The 17081-nt window shown below is 36.0% G+C and overlaps 2 protein-coding genes across 3 annotated transcripts in view; both read left to right on the forward strand.

Annotated features, from left to right (window-relative positions):
- LYRM7 (LYR motif containing 7) overlaps positions 1-9059 on the forward strand; it is a 33328-nt gene extending 24269 nt beyond the window's left edge. Inside the window, exons 5-6 of one of the 2 annotated variants that reach the window (XR_006789998.3) lie at positions 4265-4407; positions 8928-9059. Coding sequence is in view for 1 of the 2 variants with exons in the window: in XM_045870224.3 (XP_045726180.1) it covers positions 4265-4335 (71 nt within the window). In the remaining variant the exon portion in view is untranslated. Of the gene's footprint in view, positions 1-4264 lie in introns of both variants that reach the window. The other variant, XM_045870224.3, reaches the window with a different exon arrangement.
- The window catches only part of CDC42SE2 (CDC42 small effector 2), a 181350-nt gene that overhangs the window by 9940 nt on the left and 154329 nt on the right, over positions 1-17081 (forward strand). Inside the window, exon 2 of the mRNA XM_064595866.1 lies at positions 10757-10984. The gene's annotated coding sequence lies outside the window, so the exon portion shown is untranslated. The remainder of the gene's footprint in view (positions 1-10756; positions 10985-17081) is intronic.

Raw genomic sequence — 17081 nt, forward strand, 5'->3', positions numbered from 1 at the left:
AATTCAGTTAAGGGTACTTTTTGATTCCAGAGATTACCTAATAAGGTGAATTGGGTGAAGGGATGGAGTAGTGAATATTTGGCAGGTTTTCTGCTTATTTACCACTCTTTGAATTGATAATTTTGTTTCAGGTATTTCCATCTCCTTAAGTTCTAAATTCCCATCATAGAATCTAGAAAATTCAGTTCCTCAGTTTTCCTTACAGCTTAGCATAGAATTTGACATAGGTGAAGTATATTCACTCACATTCAGAAATGAACTTGAGAAAAGACAGTTGGCATAGAATCTCTTTTGCAGGCAAGAGTAGCATCAGTGGTTGCAGAGTCAACTTACTGATGCAGAAGCGCACTGGTGTGGTGGCAGGAGCAAAAAAATTGAGTTTCCAGCAGCATCTGAAATGTAGCATCTTGTGTTCCATGGTGGTAGAATTGGTGGCAATTTCTTCTAGTGCCCAATAGGCAGCAGTAGTTTTCATCATCAGGCCAGTTTTGTGGTGTGGCTTTGTACATTGTTGCTGGAAGCTTAGCCTTAAGCCTGCCTGATTCTTAAGCCCTCACAATAATTGCTTGAGTTAGACTAATAACCTTTTTAATAAATGACTTTTCTGCTTAATCGTCCAGAGTCAGCTTCTGTTACTTTTAACCAAAAACAACAGAAGTTGTTACCAGAAGTGAGATACTGAAAATTACACAGCCTAAAATGTGAAATTAGTTGAATGGAAGGCAAGGACAGAGGGGGATAGGACTGTTGTGGACCTGACCTTTACAGTCTTTAGGCTGGTGGTCCTTGTTATGTAGTGATGAAACATGAGGTCAGTGCCTCATCGTGTTTCTTGAGACACAGACCAAGTACCAGCTGAGGCTACAGCAATAAGAGAAATAACCAGAATGTCAAGGTGTTCTGGTTATTTCTTCCTGCTTTCAGCAAAATTCTGAAAAAGAGGATGAATGCAGATTAAGCTAGTTGGTGCAAAGCAAATATGGAAGGAAGTACTATTTTGCTAAGGACACTTTTCTGTCTAAATCCTGATTGAGAGTCTTATACTTGAGATTTAGAGTCTGGCAGTGTTGAAAATGAGAATCGCTCTTATTCACTAACCCTATAGCCAATACAAGCGGGGGGCTTCTGAGTTCTGACATGAAATAAAATCAGTGCCTCAAGCTGTTCCCACTTTCCAAACAAGGATCAGATATACAGTGCATTTACTCAATGGAGCCTATAGTTTTTCATTACTCTAAGGAGTATTCATTAATCTTAGGGTTGGGGAATGGGCAGAACATAGAGGCCATTACCAAAGGATGAAAATCTTCATGCTTAAAAATTTTCAGGGTGTTTGCCTGTGGCTACTTGTACATAGAAATGACTAGAAAAAAATAATTTTGAATGGAGTATATTGCCAAGAAACCCCAGGCCTGGCTAGCTCACTTCAACTCTTAAAGCCATCCCTGGGCCCCTGAACTCATATCAATAGAAAGTGAAAGCTTCAGAGCCTCAAAGAAGGGCATCTTTCCCAGTATCCTCACCTCTGGGCAAGCATTTCCCCAACATACAGAACCAGGAGCCTTGAAGAACAATGGACAAGAGAGGGTCTTTGAGTCTCCCAGAAAACAGGATACGTGCTACCAGATTGACTGACTAAGGACTTTATTGCTTTGCCAAAAGCAAGGGGTCCTTGCTCTTCCTGTCCAGCAGCATTTAGGATTTACTGTGGAACAGTGACTGCCATATGTTTCCTATTCCAGGTTTTTATTGCTGTATCTGCTTATTCTTTACGGTAGTCCAATAGGTAACTACCGTGTGGGCCCTGGCTAGACCTAATGGAAAGGCTAGCACATCAGCCAGAGGGACTCAGTTTGAATCTGGATAGGACCGTGGGGGTCAAGTAGTAAATGGATATATTCTGTATATGAAACAAAGGGTATATATTCATGTTCTGTAGCCAAGAGGGTGTACTGCTTGTTACCACAATATCCATTCCTTCTTACCAGCTGAAAAATTTTGTTGGGGTGCAGTGTGCCAAGCCAAAAAAAAAAAGGTTCTTTCTCAGACTACATGACACCTTTCTGACCACCTAAGCAGTTGTGTATTGGATATTGTTGTAAGAAGGGTATTGTTTTCCTGTTAAAAAGGCATAAGTCAACCTAGCAGTCTCCTTTTGCCCTTTTCCCTTCTCCCTTCCTGGAGTATAGATGGTGATGTCACAGCAGCAGTAAAGACAAAAATCACACATGAAGGATAGCAGAGCAGGAATTTAAAAAGAGCCTGGCTTCTTAGTGGTAGTAAAGACCTGCAGTAGCCCAGGATGCCTTAATCTGTATTTCTTGATATGTGAGAAAATTAAATCTCTTATTTTAAACTGTTGTTTGTTGGACTTTTGGTTAATCTCTCTTTTCCACCAGATTGTAAACTCCTTGAAGTTAAATAGACTTTTTTTTAAATTGAGGTATAATTGACATAAAACATATTAGTTTCATTTGTACAACATGATAGCATATTTGTATAAATTGAAAAATGATTACCACAATAAGTCTAGTTAATGTCTGTCTGCTTACATAGTTAGAAATTGTTTTTCTTGGGATGGGGACTTTTAAGATCTACTCTTTTAGCAGCTTTCAGATATGCAATACAGTATTATTAACTGCAGTCACTATGTTATACTGAAGAGACTATTCTGTATTCACTTCTGCATTTTCATTTTGTGATATAATGTTCAGCATAAAATGGCACATATATGTTTGATAAGTGAAACAATTTACTGCCATTGCTAATACGTTAAAACCTAAACTGTAATTTGTTCTCTGGTGGTATCTCCAAAGATTGGTAGAAGCAGATGAGAGATAAACAGTGATTAAATAATAATTACTTAGCTGATTTTCATTTTGGTAAACCACATTTATCATCTGGCTCATAACATTATTTTAGTTAGATCAGGTGTTTTTCCTTTTCAATTGAATTTGTTTTAATGATACCTTTTTAAAAATTTTTTTAATAATTCAAATTTACAGAAAAGATGTAAGAGATGTTGAAGGGTATGGAAATTTCCTTTACCCAGATTCCACAAATGCTAACATTTACCACATTTGCTTTATTATCCAACCCTCATTTTTTTTCTAAATGTTCTGAGGGTAAATTGTAAACATAATGCCTCTTTACCCCCAAATGGTCATTTTAAAAATCATGACAGCCCACTAAGATTAGATTTGGAGAAAGAGTGTATTTCTTAAAAATACTTTCATATATGTTTGCTAAATTTGCAAAGATATTCTCTTATAAAACCACAGTGTAATTATCAAAACCAGAATATTAACATTGATACAACTCTACCATTCAGATGTTTTCATTTGTCCTAACTTGTCTTCTCTAGTAGAAGAAGAAAATTCCCTCTGGTCTAGGATCCAATTGAGGATCACACAAATAGCATTTAGTCACTATTTTTTTAGTCTTCCTTAATCTGGAGCAATTCTTCAATCTTTCTTTGTCTTTCCTGACCATGATATTTTTGAAGAGTATATCCAAGTTATTTCATAGAATGTGATGTGAGCATTTTTTGATCCTGATAGCTGAATTCAGCTCTCCTGGGAAAAAAAAAAAGGAAAAATCATTGATCTTTACAAAATTTCTTATCTTAATTAAGAGTGCTCTCTCACTTGACCTCCAGTAGGATGTCTCACCGAAGACTTATATTTTTTGTTGTTGTTGTTTGACTGAGTTTCTCAGTGGGGCACTGTTGACATTTTGTACAGCATAGTTCTTTACTGCACCAGGTTGTCCCATACATCTCTGGCTCCTGCTCTCTAAATGCCAGTAGCATTCTCACTTGGTACGACAACCCAAAACACCCCCATTTGAGAACCACTGTTCTGTAAAATTCATTTAGAGTCTTTAAGTTAGGAAAATGGTCTTGCTTTTTATATAGTAGGCAGTTCAACAAATTTTCAAGTTGATTGTTTTAATTATCAGTAATCTCTCATCAGATAGGTGATAATGTATATTAGCCGAATTCTGTTCAGGTAGTTATATTTAATAAATCATAAAGGGTTAAGTTGATCATAGATGTTTTAATATAATCTGAAATGAGAATCCTGTTAACAGTTTTCCATTTAAAATCAAGGACTTCACTTTTGAAGTTATCTGAAATGAAATATTTCTGGAAGATTTACCTTAAAATTCAGTATTTTACTCTTAGAAATTTTAGAGGGAAATGAGTATGTTCATTTTATTTTAATTTTAATGATATCAATTATTCTTTTTGTTTTTCTTTCAGAATTGGTCCCTAGGAAAGAGCTCCTTATAGAAAATGTGCCATATTGTGATGCACCAACTCAGAAGCAATGAGTTTTCTAGGATAAAATCAAGTCTTTTAGTTTTTAATCTTAAGTACATAACTCTGGCAAAAGTTTTGGAAATGCAAGTATTTCAGAACCAGCCTATTGAAAATGAATGAATTAAAGTATCACTTCATAACAATTTCACATTAAAAGGACATTGCTGAAAACTGCAGAACATAGTTAAATATTCCTAGACAGCATTAAATAAGACATGTTATTTGCTTTAAAAAATCAAACTTTATAAACTAAAATAAATGCTCAGGAAGTATGTCATACTCATTTCTCTTTGACCTTGATGAGTATTTTGGTCTTTTTTTTTTTTTTTAAGATTTTATTTATTTATCTGACAGAGAGACAGGGAGAGCGGGAGCACAAGCAGGAGGAGTGGGAGAAGGAGAAGCAGGCTTCCCGCTGAGCAGGGAGCCTGATGCGGGGCTCAATCCCAGGACCCTGGGATCATGACCTGAGCCGAAGGCCGATGCTTAATGACTGAGCCACCCAGGCGCCCCGAGTACTTTGGTCTTAACATAACTAAGAATGCAGTGATTTGACAAGTTGGTGGGTTTTCCTCCCACATGAAATGAAACTATAAGATTAAAATTATTAGATTAAATTTGTGTTTAGTTCCATAAACATTAAATTGGTCAAAAAAAATCACAATATGTGCCAGCTCTCCACAGAAGGTGGCCTTTGTTTCCTAAAGCACTGAAATTCTTTCTTTTTTTTTTTTTTTAAGATTTTATTTATTTGACAGAGACACAGCAAGAGAGGGAACACAAGCAGGAGGAGTGGGAGAGGGAGAAGCAGGCTTCCCGCTGAGCAGGGAGCCCGATGCTGGGCTCGATCCCAGGACCCGGGGACCATGACCTGAGCCGAAGGCAGACGCTTAATGACTGAGCCACCCAGGCGCCCCAGCACTGAAATTATTTCTGTAGCTAACAAATAATTATTCAGTTTCCTTTCAGAGATAGAGTATCTCTCTGTTCCTGTAAAGACATTTTTCTAGTAAGTCTTCTGAAGATAGATGAATAAAATATCAAAATCACCTAGGATCACTATGGAATAAAGAAATCCTAATTTTTTTTAGGAAATAATGACCCTTAATCAAACTATGTAATACATCCTTAGTAGAAATAGTGTACCTAGGCCACAGCTAGACTTTATTGTGAAAATGTAATATGTGGCTACCTTCTTTCGATTTTAATCAATAAAACTTAGATGGCTTTTCTTCCACATGTCCCATCCGTCCCTGACGTGAGTGGCAGTATCACAAAACAGTGTGTCATTCTACCATCTAATGGTGGGAACTAAAAAATTGTATTTAATATTCTTCTTGTTTCTCTTTTATCTGTGTATCTTTACCATTCTCGTCTTAGTGAGCAGTGTGTTCTCTCCCATTCACTGACCAATTCTCCCATTCAGTAATGATACAGAGTTTTCAATTTTTATAGGATTCTTAATGCAAGCTTTGTTGGCAAAACATGGGTATATCCATAGTGGATATAAAATGTCATATTTTAAAATAATTTAAAAAATGATAAAATAATTTAATTTTAAGAGATCAAAGATTTTGCTAAATTCCTCAGACATATTACACTTAACATTAAGCCATTAACTATCCTTAATGCCTTCTAATACTTGTGAGAAGAGTGTTTAGTAGTCTGTGAAATGGTTTATACATGTCAAATGATTTGCAACGTTAATTTTTCAACTCCCATGTGTAGTTATTATTTATGTGGAAATTATACCTACTTGTTTCATATTTGAAATTTGCTCTTATAAAAGAATGTTGAAAGTTGTCACAGTACAATCACTGATAAATTCCCTGACTTAGTATTGTTTCATTAAGTATCTATATTATATATTTGGAGGAACATTGGCTGACCTAGGTTAACTTAATATATTTTAATTATTTTAGTAATATTGAACGTTTTTAGTAGTTCCTAGCTTTTTTTCATTTTTTAAAGGATTTATTTATTTATTGGACAGAGAGCATGAGCAGGGGGAAGGAACAAGGGGAGAGAGAGAAGCAGGCTCCCCACTGAGCAGGGAGCCCATTGCAGGACTCCATCTCAGGACCCTGGAATCATGACCTGAGCTGAAGGCAGATGCTTCACCGACTGAGCCACCCAGGCGCCCCCCTAGCTTTTTTTCTTTAATCTTAATTCCTGTGTTCCATTCTTCATTCACATTAATTTAAATATCTCAACAGATTTTTTTTTTTATAAACTTACCATTAGGAGCAATAGAGATTAATAATTCACATATTTTATTAAAGCCAGTGGCTTTGAGATTTTCTTCAAGATGTATGTATATCTTGTATATATATAAGAAAAAAGATCGTGTTTATATTAGCAGACAAAACTATAAAATAGTAATAGACTTTTTTTAAAAAACTGTGTAACTTAAAAATGAAAGACATACTATGTTCCTAGATGGGACAACTGAAAATTATGGACATGAACAATTTAAATGTTATCTATCAAAATCCCGAAAGATTAAAGATACATCTATGTAAAAATATGTAACTTATGGGGGCACCTGGGTGGCTCAGTCGTTAAGCGTCTGCCTTCGGCTCAGGTCATGATCCCAGGGTCCTGGGATCGAGCCCCGCATCGGGCTCCCTGCTCAGCGGGAAGCCTGCTTCTCCCTCTGCCACTCCCCCTGCTTGTGTTCCCTCTCTTGCTGTGTCTCTCTCTGCCAAATAAATAAATAAAATCTTAAAAAAAAAAAAAATGTAACTTATGTAATCTGTAAAAGCTACTATAAAAAAAGTTTACAGAAAATATTTGCTGCCAACATAATGATTAAAAGAGTTTTAAGATATAAGTGCTCCTATGACTCAGTAAAAGATAACTCAGTGAAAAATGGACAAATGATATAAATAAAAAGTTCACAAAAGAAGAAAGATTAAGCCTCTCTACTGATCAGAGAAAGGTAAATTAAAACAATATGAAACTTTTTGTTCATCAAATTTGCAAAAGTTAAAGAAACTGATCATATCCATTATTTGTAAAAGTAACATGGGTGTGAGGAAATGGGCACTCTCAAATATTTCTGGAAGGGATGTAAGTGATAGAGCCTTTTTGAAAGGAAAATTGACATCAAAATTTAAAATAAACATATTGGGGCACCTGGGTGGCTCAGTCAGGTAAGCATCTGCCTTTGGCTCAGGTCATGATTCCAGGATGCTAGGATCGAGCCCCACGTCGGGCTCCTTGCTTAGCAGGGATCCTTAGCGGGGATCCTCCCTCTCCGTCTGCCTGCCATTCCCCCTGCTTGTGCTCTCTCTCTCTCTCTGTCAAAAAAATAAAAATCTTTAAAAAATAATAATAAAATAAACATATTACTCAATCTTTCATCTCCATAGCACACAAGAATACTAATAAATGAACACTCAGATATATGTATAGGAATTTCTGTAGCATTGTTTATAATTGTAAAAAATTGAAAATGGCCTAAATTTCCAAATTTAAGGCAACAATTATAGGAAATGTAGCTTTGGGATATTATGCAGGTGTTGAAAAGACTGATGCAAAATATATATACCATCAAGTGAAAGAAGCCAGTCACAGAATATATGTTATCTATGAATCCATTTACATACAAAAGTATTTGTGCACACATTTGTGCATATATGCATATATATATATATATATATACACACACACACACACACACACACAAATGAATAGAAATCTACATACCTTTAAGAAATAAACATGCTTAATGTTAGTACAGTTGACCTTTGAACAAGGGTTGAACTGCATGGGTCCATTTATAACGTGGACCTTTTCTTTTTGATAGAGTACAGTACTGTATATTTTCTTGTCCTTATGATTTTCTTAATATTTTCTTTTCTCTAGCTTTATTCTAAGAATATAGTATATAATATACATAACATACAAAATATGTGTTAATCAACTATGTTATTAGTAAGGCCAACAAGTAAGCTATTAGTAGTTAGGTTTTGGAGCAATTAAAAGTTATATGTCGAGGGGTGCCTGGGTGGCTCAGTCGTTAAGCGTCTGCCTTCGGCTCAGGTCATGATCCCAGGGTCCTGGGATCGAGCCCCGCATAGGCTCCCTGCTCTGCGGGAAGCCTGCTTCTTCCTCTCCCACTCCCCCTGCTTGTGTTCCCTCTCTCGCTGTCTCTCTCTCTGTCAAATAAATAAATAAAATCTTCAAGGAAAAAAAAAGTTATATGTCCATTTTCAACTGCGTGGGAATTCAGTGCCCCTAACCCCCCAGGTTGTTCAGGGATCAATTGTAGTTAGGTAGGAGAATGAGATTTGGTGAAAGGACTGGTAAATTGGGGATTTTTATTATGGTAATTCCTGCATGCTTAAGTACTTTTTACAGTGTGTAGATCAATGAATAATTTTTAAAGGACAGTACTTAAGCTACTAGTGATTTATTTAAAACTTAATTATGCAATAGTAAAAATATTAGCATCTAGTATATTGGACACTCGTGAACCTCATTCCCACATTTGACAGAGGTTACATTTTGCCATATTTGTTTAAAGATATCCTTCCTTATAAGTCACAAAATCTTATAAAGCTAAAGTCCCACTTTTCTTTCTCTTGTCTCTTTTCAGGTATAATTACTGTTTTACAGCTGGTGGATATCATTCCCATACTTGTTTTTATACTTTTACCAAATGTATGTGTATTCAAAACAATGTATTGTTTTGAGGTTTTAAAATGAAAATAAATGGTGTTATGCTCCATGTGTTCCGTAACTTATTTTCATCATACTTAGGTTTTAAAGATCTATTCTTTTTTTATTTTTTTTACATGGGATTGATCTATTTTGTTGCATAAATATCTGGGTCTTTTATGTCTTATTCCATTGTAAGAGTGAACTAGTTTATTCATGTCTCTTGATGAACAATAGTATTGTCTTGTTTTTTGATACTGCAAACAAATTTACCAAAAACTCCAGCACATGAATTCTTGTACCCAAAGTTTATCTGAATTTATATGAGGAGGCAGAACCATTGAGGCATGGGGTATGTGCATATTCAATCCTTCCAGGAATTTTTAAATTGTTCTTTAAAATAGTTGTACCAGGGCGCCTGGGTGGCTCAGACGGTTGGGCGTCTGCCTTCGGCTCGGGTCATGATCCCGGGGTCCTGGGATCGAGCCCCACATCAGGCTCCCTGCTGAGCGGGGAGCCTGCTTCTCCCTCTCCCTCTGCCTCCGCCTGCCGTTCCCCCTGCTTGTACTCTCTGTCTCTGTCAAATAAAAAAAATAAAGTATTTGTACCAGTTTATATTCTAGTCAGCACTGTGTGAGAGGTCCCATTTTTCCATATCCTCACTATTGTTTTATATAACTTCTCTCATTTTTTTCAAATTGATGGATATGAAATGGTATCACATTTTAATTTGCATTTCTGGATTACAGATGAAGTAGATCATCTTGTGTTTATTGGTCATTACAGTTTTCCTTTATGAATGTGTGTTCATATCCTTTGTTCACTTTTTTCTCTTGGATTGTCTGGCTTTTTCTTACTGATCCCTTTTGACATATTGAGTACTAATCCTGAGTCTGTTATCTGTGATGTAAATGTCTTCTTCCATAATGTAACTTGTCTTTTAACACTGTTTATATAAACCTGTAGTATGGGAGTTTATTTTAGTGTGTCCATTTTTAAATTTCTTTTGCTTTTGTACCTTTTTAAGTAATTCTTTTCTACTCCATAGTCAGAGGTGTTCTAATACATTTTCCTTTAAACATTTAAGTTTTGCTTTTTATGTTTGGTCCTTTATGCCATCTAGAATTTATTTTTGTTTATAATATGAGGGAGAGGTTTAATTTTATCCTTTTTTATGAGAAAAGTTTGCCTCAGCATCATTTATTGGATAGCCTATCCTTTTCCTGATTACATGTAAAACAATGTGATCATATCCCAAGTTACTATATATTGGAATCATTTAAGGACTTTGTTCCTACAATTATCCCTCTCCACCAAATCTTTTTTCCCCCCTCTCTCCACTGGATTGTTTTCAACAGCATTCAACATTCTGAAATATTTCCCATCTTAAAAAAAAAACTTTATCGAACTCACCTCCGTCCTTGAGCTTCAACACTATTTTTCTGCACTTTTTTACTACGAAGCTTCTATGCTTACTGTGCCACTTCTTTCCCAACTCTGTCTTATAGAGCTCCCAATCAAGACTTAATCTCTGCCACTCCAATCAAACCCTTGTCCCAGGTACTGGTGACCTCCACTTGGAAGTCCAAAGGTCAATTTTTAGTCCTCATTTTATTCATTCTCTCAGTAGCAGTTGGCATAATCAATCATCCCTCTTCTTTGAACGGAGAGACCTAGACACTCTTTCATTGTAAACCTATTGTGAGTATGATACAGACATGAATGCAAATAACAAAAATGCCTGCCTTATCTTGTTTGTCATTTTAGATCCACTTTCAGCCTTTTTTGACCCTGCTTGCAACCTTATCTGGGAGTACTGACCTGTATGAACCAGCTCAAGTGGCTTCTGTACCCTCTGACTTTTGGCTGGTTCTCTAATGAGAGATGCTGGCAGGAGATCAGAAGGAAGGAGGAGAGTGAAGGCAGGTATTTATCTTTCTGACTATCCCTGAGAAGTTGCCTCAGACTGCAGTATCCCTCAAAGCTTCTCTCAAGGTGAGTTCTGTACAGTTCTCTCCTTCCAGTTTGGGTAAGAGCTTCCCTTTCCTCTGCAGACCTGGGGTTGCAACAGCTCATCTGCTACTATCCATGTGGGTTCCCCTACACTCATAGTTTTGTAAATAGTCCCTTTACAAGTAAATCATTCTCAAACTGCCGTGTTTTAAGTGTACCATCTATTTCCTATTGGGACTCACTAATTCACTGCCCTAGGGGAATTTACTTCTGGAGGTGATAGATAGACAATAAACAAAATTAAACAATAAACAAAATTAATAAGTAAATTAGAAGGAAAGGCAGGAAAGGGAGATAGGGAAGCTGGGAACAGTAGGGTGTTGCAATTTTAGATGTGATCAGGGAAGTTCTCATGAAGAAAGTGATAGTTGAGTAAAGACCAGTGATAGTTGAGTAAAGGTGAGGATGTGAGGGATCTAGCCATGCATATATCTAAGGGGAGAGCTTTCCAAATAGCAAACTGCTAGTTTCATGACTGGTTCATGCCTGCTGTCTTTGAAGAGAACCCAGTGACAGGAGCAAAGTGGTTAATGGGGTGAGTAGTAAGAGATGAAATTGTAGAAATGATGTGGTAAAAGGAGGTGGGGAGTGGATTCCAGTTTATGTGGGCTATTAAAAGGACTATGGTTTTCACTCTTAATAAAATACAGAGCCGTTAGATGGTTTTGAAAAGAGAAGTGATATGATAAGATTTTAACTTTTAAAGAGATCACTTTGGCTATTATGCTGAGAAGAGACTATGAGCAAGGTTGAATGCATGGATATCAATTAGAAATCTGTTGCATAAATTAGGTAAGAGGTGATAATGGCTTAGACCAGAGTGGCAGCAATGATGGTGATAAGAAGTGGCCAAGATTCTGGATATATTTTGATAGAGCTCATGGTTTTCCTGATGGATTAAATGTGAGGTGAGACAAAAAGAAAGGGGTCAGGGATGATTCCCAAGGGTTTTGGCCTGAGCAACTGGAAATATATTGTTGCCATCAATTATTATGGTGAAAACAGACTAGGTTTTGGACAAAGATCAGGAGTTTAGTTTTGGACATGTATTGATTGAAATGCCTATTAGATATCCAAGTGGAGATATTAATAAGACATCTAATGTAATAGCTGGAGTTGAGGAAGTTGTCTGGGCTGGACATACGTATTTGGCAGCCATTAATATAGATAAACTACTTAAAATCATAATATTGGATGAAATCACCAAGAAATTGATTATACCTAAAGAAGGAAAGTTGAGTCCTAGATTACTCCAATGTTAAGAGGTTAAGGAAATAAGGAACGATAAGCACAAGAGACAGAGAAGTTTCCAGTAAGGTGGAATGAAACCAAAGAGAATGTAGAACAGAGGTTGGCAGACTGTGGCTCAGAGAGACTAAATCTGACCCACTGCCTTTTTTTGTAAATAAAATTTTATTGGAATACTACCACATTTGTTCATTTATATTTTTCCCCATAGCTGCTTTCATACTATAATGGCATAGTTGAGTAACTGCAACAGAAACTGATCCACAAACTTTAAAATTACTATCTGGTCCCCATATAGAAAGTTTGTTGACCCCAGGGGTAGAGTCCTAGAAGCCAAGTGAAAAAAGTGTTTCATTGGAGAGGGAGTGTTGCAGGGTAATTGCAATTAAAATTCCAGTAGGATTTAGACAAATGGAGGTGGTTTTGATGACTATGGCAAGAGAATTTTAGTGATGTAATTGGGGAAACTTATGCTCGTGGTGATTCTACCCATATTGACCTTTAAATTCATTGTAATCACAGTTAAAAGTGCAGTAGGGTTTTTTGAGGAACTACTAAAATTTACTCAGAAACTTATGAGAAATAACAAAGGTCCATAAATAACTAAGTCAGCTATGACAAAAGAGTAAAATTAGCTATTCATATGCAAAAAATGGAACTTTGATCCATACCTCAAACTATATATATAAAATTAATTCAAAATCAATCATAGACTTAAATGTAAAGCCTAAAACTGTAAAACTTCTTGAAATAACAGTAGAGAATCTTTGTGACTTTGAGTTAGGCATAGATTTCTTAGATAAGACACAAAATACACCATACATTAAAGAAAAATTTAAGAAACTGGAGTTTATCAAAATGTAAAACCTTTGCTCTGTAAAAGGTAACTGTAAAGAGAATGAAAAGGCAAGCACAGACTGGGAGAAAATATTCACAAATAATAAACTGATAAAGAACTTGTATCCAGGGGCACCTGGGTGGCTCAGTCATTAGGCGTCTGCCTTTGGCTCAGGTCATGGTCCCAGGGTCCTGGGATCTAGCCCCACATAGGGCTCCCTGCTCAGCGAGGAGCCTGCTTCTCCCTCTCCAGATCCCCTCTGCTTGTGTTCCCTCTCACTCTCTGTCAAATAAATAAATAAAATCTAAAAAAAAAAAACTTGGATCTCAAATATATAAAGAGCTTTTAAAAGGGGACAACCTAATTTTTAAAACAGATCAATATTTGAAAAAATTATCAAGTTATCAAATTATCAAAAAGATATACAAGTGGAAAATAGGCACATGAAAAGATGTTCAACATCATTACTCTTTGGAAGTTAAAATCACAATTGAATACTGCTACATACCTTTTCTGGTAGCTAAAATTAGAATGAGTGACCATGCCAAGGGTTGGCAAGGATCTAGAGGAACTGAAATTCCCACACATTGCTGAATGCAATGCAAAATGGCAGAACAAATTTGAAAATCTATTAAGAAGTTAAACATATACTCCCCATATAATCCAAACTTTCCACTCCTTGGTATTTAAGAGAAACGAAAGCATTTATCCATGCAAAGACTTACTGATACTGCACAGCAAAGGAAACCATCAACCAGATGAAAAGGCAACCTATGGAATTGGAGAAAATATTTGCAGATCATATCTGATAAGGGACTAATATCCAAAATATATGAAGAACTGATATAACTCAATAGCAAAAAACAAACAATCCAATTTAATAAATGGGCAGAAGATCTGAATAGACATTTTTCCGAAGAAGACATACAAATGGACAACAACTACATGAAAAGAAGCTCAACATCACTATTCATCAGCGAAATGCAAATCAAAACCACAATGAGATATCACCTCATATCTGTTAGAATGACTCTTTTCAAAAAGACAAGAGATAAGTTTTGCTGTGAATATGGACAAAAAGGAATCTTTGTACACCGTTGATAGAATGTAAACTGGTGCAGGCATGATGGAAAAACAGTATGGAAGTTTCTCAAAAAATTCAAAATAAAACTACCATTTGATCCAGCACTTCCACTTCTTATCCAAAGAAAATGAAAACACTAACTGGAAAAGATATATGCACCCCCATATTCACTGCAGCATATTTACAGTAGCCAAGACATGGAAGTAACCTGTCCATTGATGGGTAAATGGATAAAGAAAATGTGATATGTGTATATAATATATATATATATATATATAGGAATATTATTCAGCTATAAAAAAGAATAAAATCTTGCCATTTGCAACAAATTGGATGGACCTTGAGGACATTATGCTAAGTGAAATAAGACAGAGAAAGACAAATATTATATGATCTCACTTATTTGTGGACTCTGAAAACAAAAGGCCAAACTCATAGGTACAGAGAACAGATTGGTAGCTTCCAGAGACAAGGGGTGAGGGGTGGGCAAAAAGGGTGATCAAAGGTGGTCAAAAGGTACAAACTTCCAGTTGTAAAAAAATAAATCATGGGGATGTAATGTACAGCATGGTGACTGTAGTTAATAATATTGTATATTTGAAAGATGGAAAGAGTAAATTTTAAAAGTTCTCATCACAAGAAAAGATACTACAACTATGTGTGGTGATGAATTTTAACTAGACTTATTGTTATTTTACTTATTGTGATTATTTCATAATACATACCAACACTGAATCATTACATTGTACACTGAAACTAGTATAATATTATATGTCAATTATATCTCAATAAAAAAGACTTATTTCTAGCAACTTTATTTGTAATGGCCCACAACGAAACAACCCAGATGTCCATCAGCAGATGAATGAATAAACAAATTTTGTTTATCATATCCATACAAAGGAATACTTCTCTGGAATAAAAAGAAATGAGCTATTGTTACATGCAACAACATAAATGAATCTCAAAATACTTTATCCTGAGTGAAAGAAACAGATAAAAACAAGTACATATTTTATGATTCTGTTTATATAAAACTCTAGAAATTACAAACTAATTCATAGTGATAGAAAGCAGATCAGTAGTTGCCAGGGGATGAGGGCATGGGGAGGGATGGAGGGTGAGATTAAAAAGGTACATGAGGAAATTTTGGAGGGTAATGTATATGTTCATTACCTTGATTGTGGTAATGGATTCATGTGTGTATGCACATGTCAAAAAATGTACAAAATACATGTGTACATTTTAAATATAGTTAACTATATCAACTATAATACAATAAAGCTGTTAAAAAAATACTACAAAGCTATAGTGATTTTTTTTTTAAGATTTTTATTTATTTATTTGACAGAGACACAGCGAGAAAGAGAACACAAGCAGGGGGAGTGGGAGAGGGAGAAGCAGGCTTCCCACCGAGCAGGGAGCCCGATGCAGGGCTCGATCTCAGGACCCTGGGATCATGACCTGAGCCGAAAGCAGACGCTCAAGGACTGAGCCACCCAGGCACCCCTATAGTGATTTTCTTTTTAAGTGTAGTATTGGTCGAAGAACTGAAAATAGTAGCAGTTGACCATTCTATACATTCTTAATATTTCTTTCAATAATTACCTGTGTCTGTAAATACTTATTTTCACCCTTTTTCTTGAATAATAGTTTAGTAAGGTACAGAATTCTATGTTGGCTTTTTTTGCCCTTAGCACTTCACAGATACTTTGTATTGTCTTTTAACCTCGTTTTACTGCTGACATGTTTATTAGCAGTTTAATTCCAGTCCCTTTTACCTTATTTGCCCTTTCTTTATGATTGCTTTTAAGATTTTTGTGTTTTCTTCGGTATTCTAGATAGGGATTTTATTTTTGTTTATCTTACTCAAACTTGGTGTATTTCATTTTTCTGAGGATTCATGCCATGCTTCAATTTTGGAAATTTCTCATCCATTATATTTTCAATATCTCACAAATATTCTCTACAGTTTTTTCCTAATGGAGCTTCTCTTAGGCATCTCTCATTGTGCTTCATTCTGGTACTTTGCTCAATTTTACTGGTTTAGTATCTGCTCTAATTCATTACTACTTTCTTCATCTGTGGCTGATCATTTTATTCACACCATGCATTTCTCTTGTAATTTCAGTGACTTTATTTTTCATTTCTTGTCATTATGTTTGGTTTTTTAATCAAATACACTGTTCCTTTTGCACAGTGACTTGATCTAAACTTTATATGTTTCATCATTGAAAGATACTAATTTTAGGGGTGCCTGGGTGGCTCAGTCATTTAAGTGTCTGACTCTTGATTTCAGCTCAGGTCACGATCTCAGGGTCATGGGATCAAGTCCCATGTTGGGCTCCATGCTGGGCACAGAGCCTTCCCCTCCCCCGACCCTACTCACATGTACTCTAAAAAAAAAAAATACTAATTTTATAGTATCTCTCAGAATATTCTATTATATCAACTGTCTAGATTTTCAATACTCCTTTGTTCATGACAGTCTTTACTCATGTGTCCTTAATTTTTTATGTGTGTATCTTGAATGGCAATTGTTATTTCTCTGAAGATCTCATGTGGAATTGTAGATCATGGGAGTGTTCCTCCAAAGAGATTTTATACATGCCTTTTTCAGGTAATGCCAAGAGTACCTTGGAGATGTCCATACCACTCAGGTAATTTAAAACTGATACTGAATCACTGAATGGTGTAGTGATTTTCTTCTCTCACCAGTAGTTTTTTTCCTCCACCCAGAGTCCCTGGATCTTTGCTCTCTCTCTGGCCTTATGAACAGTTTTTCAGTCCCCTTTCATGGTACTTGCAGCTCTTTGAAGGGGACTTGCTTTACACAGAGGTCTCACTTCTATCCATGCTACACCCCAGTCCAGGGGCTTATCACCTGTTGATATGCGGGAACTAAAATC

This window comes from Mirounga angustirostris, unplaced genomic scaffold (genome assembly GCF_029215605.1).
Source record: "Mirounga angustirostris isolate CCGP_5_RB_7025 unplaced genomic scaffold, mMirAng1.0.hap1 SCAF_7, whole genome shotgun sequence".
NCBI classification, from domain to species: Eukaryota; Metazoa; Chordata; class Mammalia; order Carnivora; family Phocidae; genus Mirounga; species Mirounga angustirostris.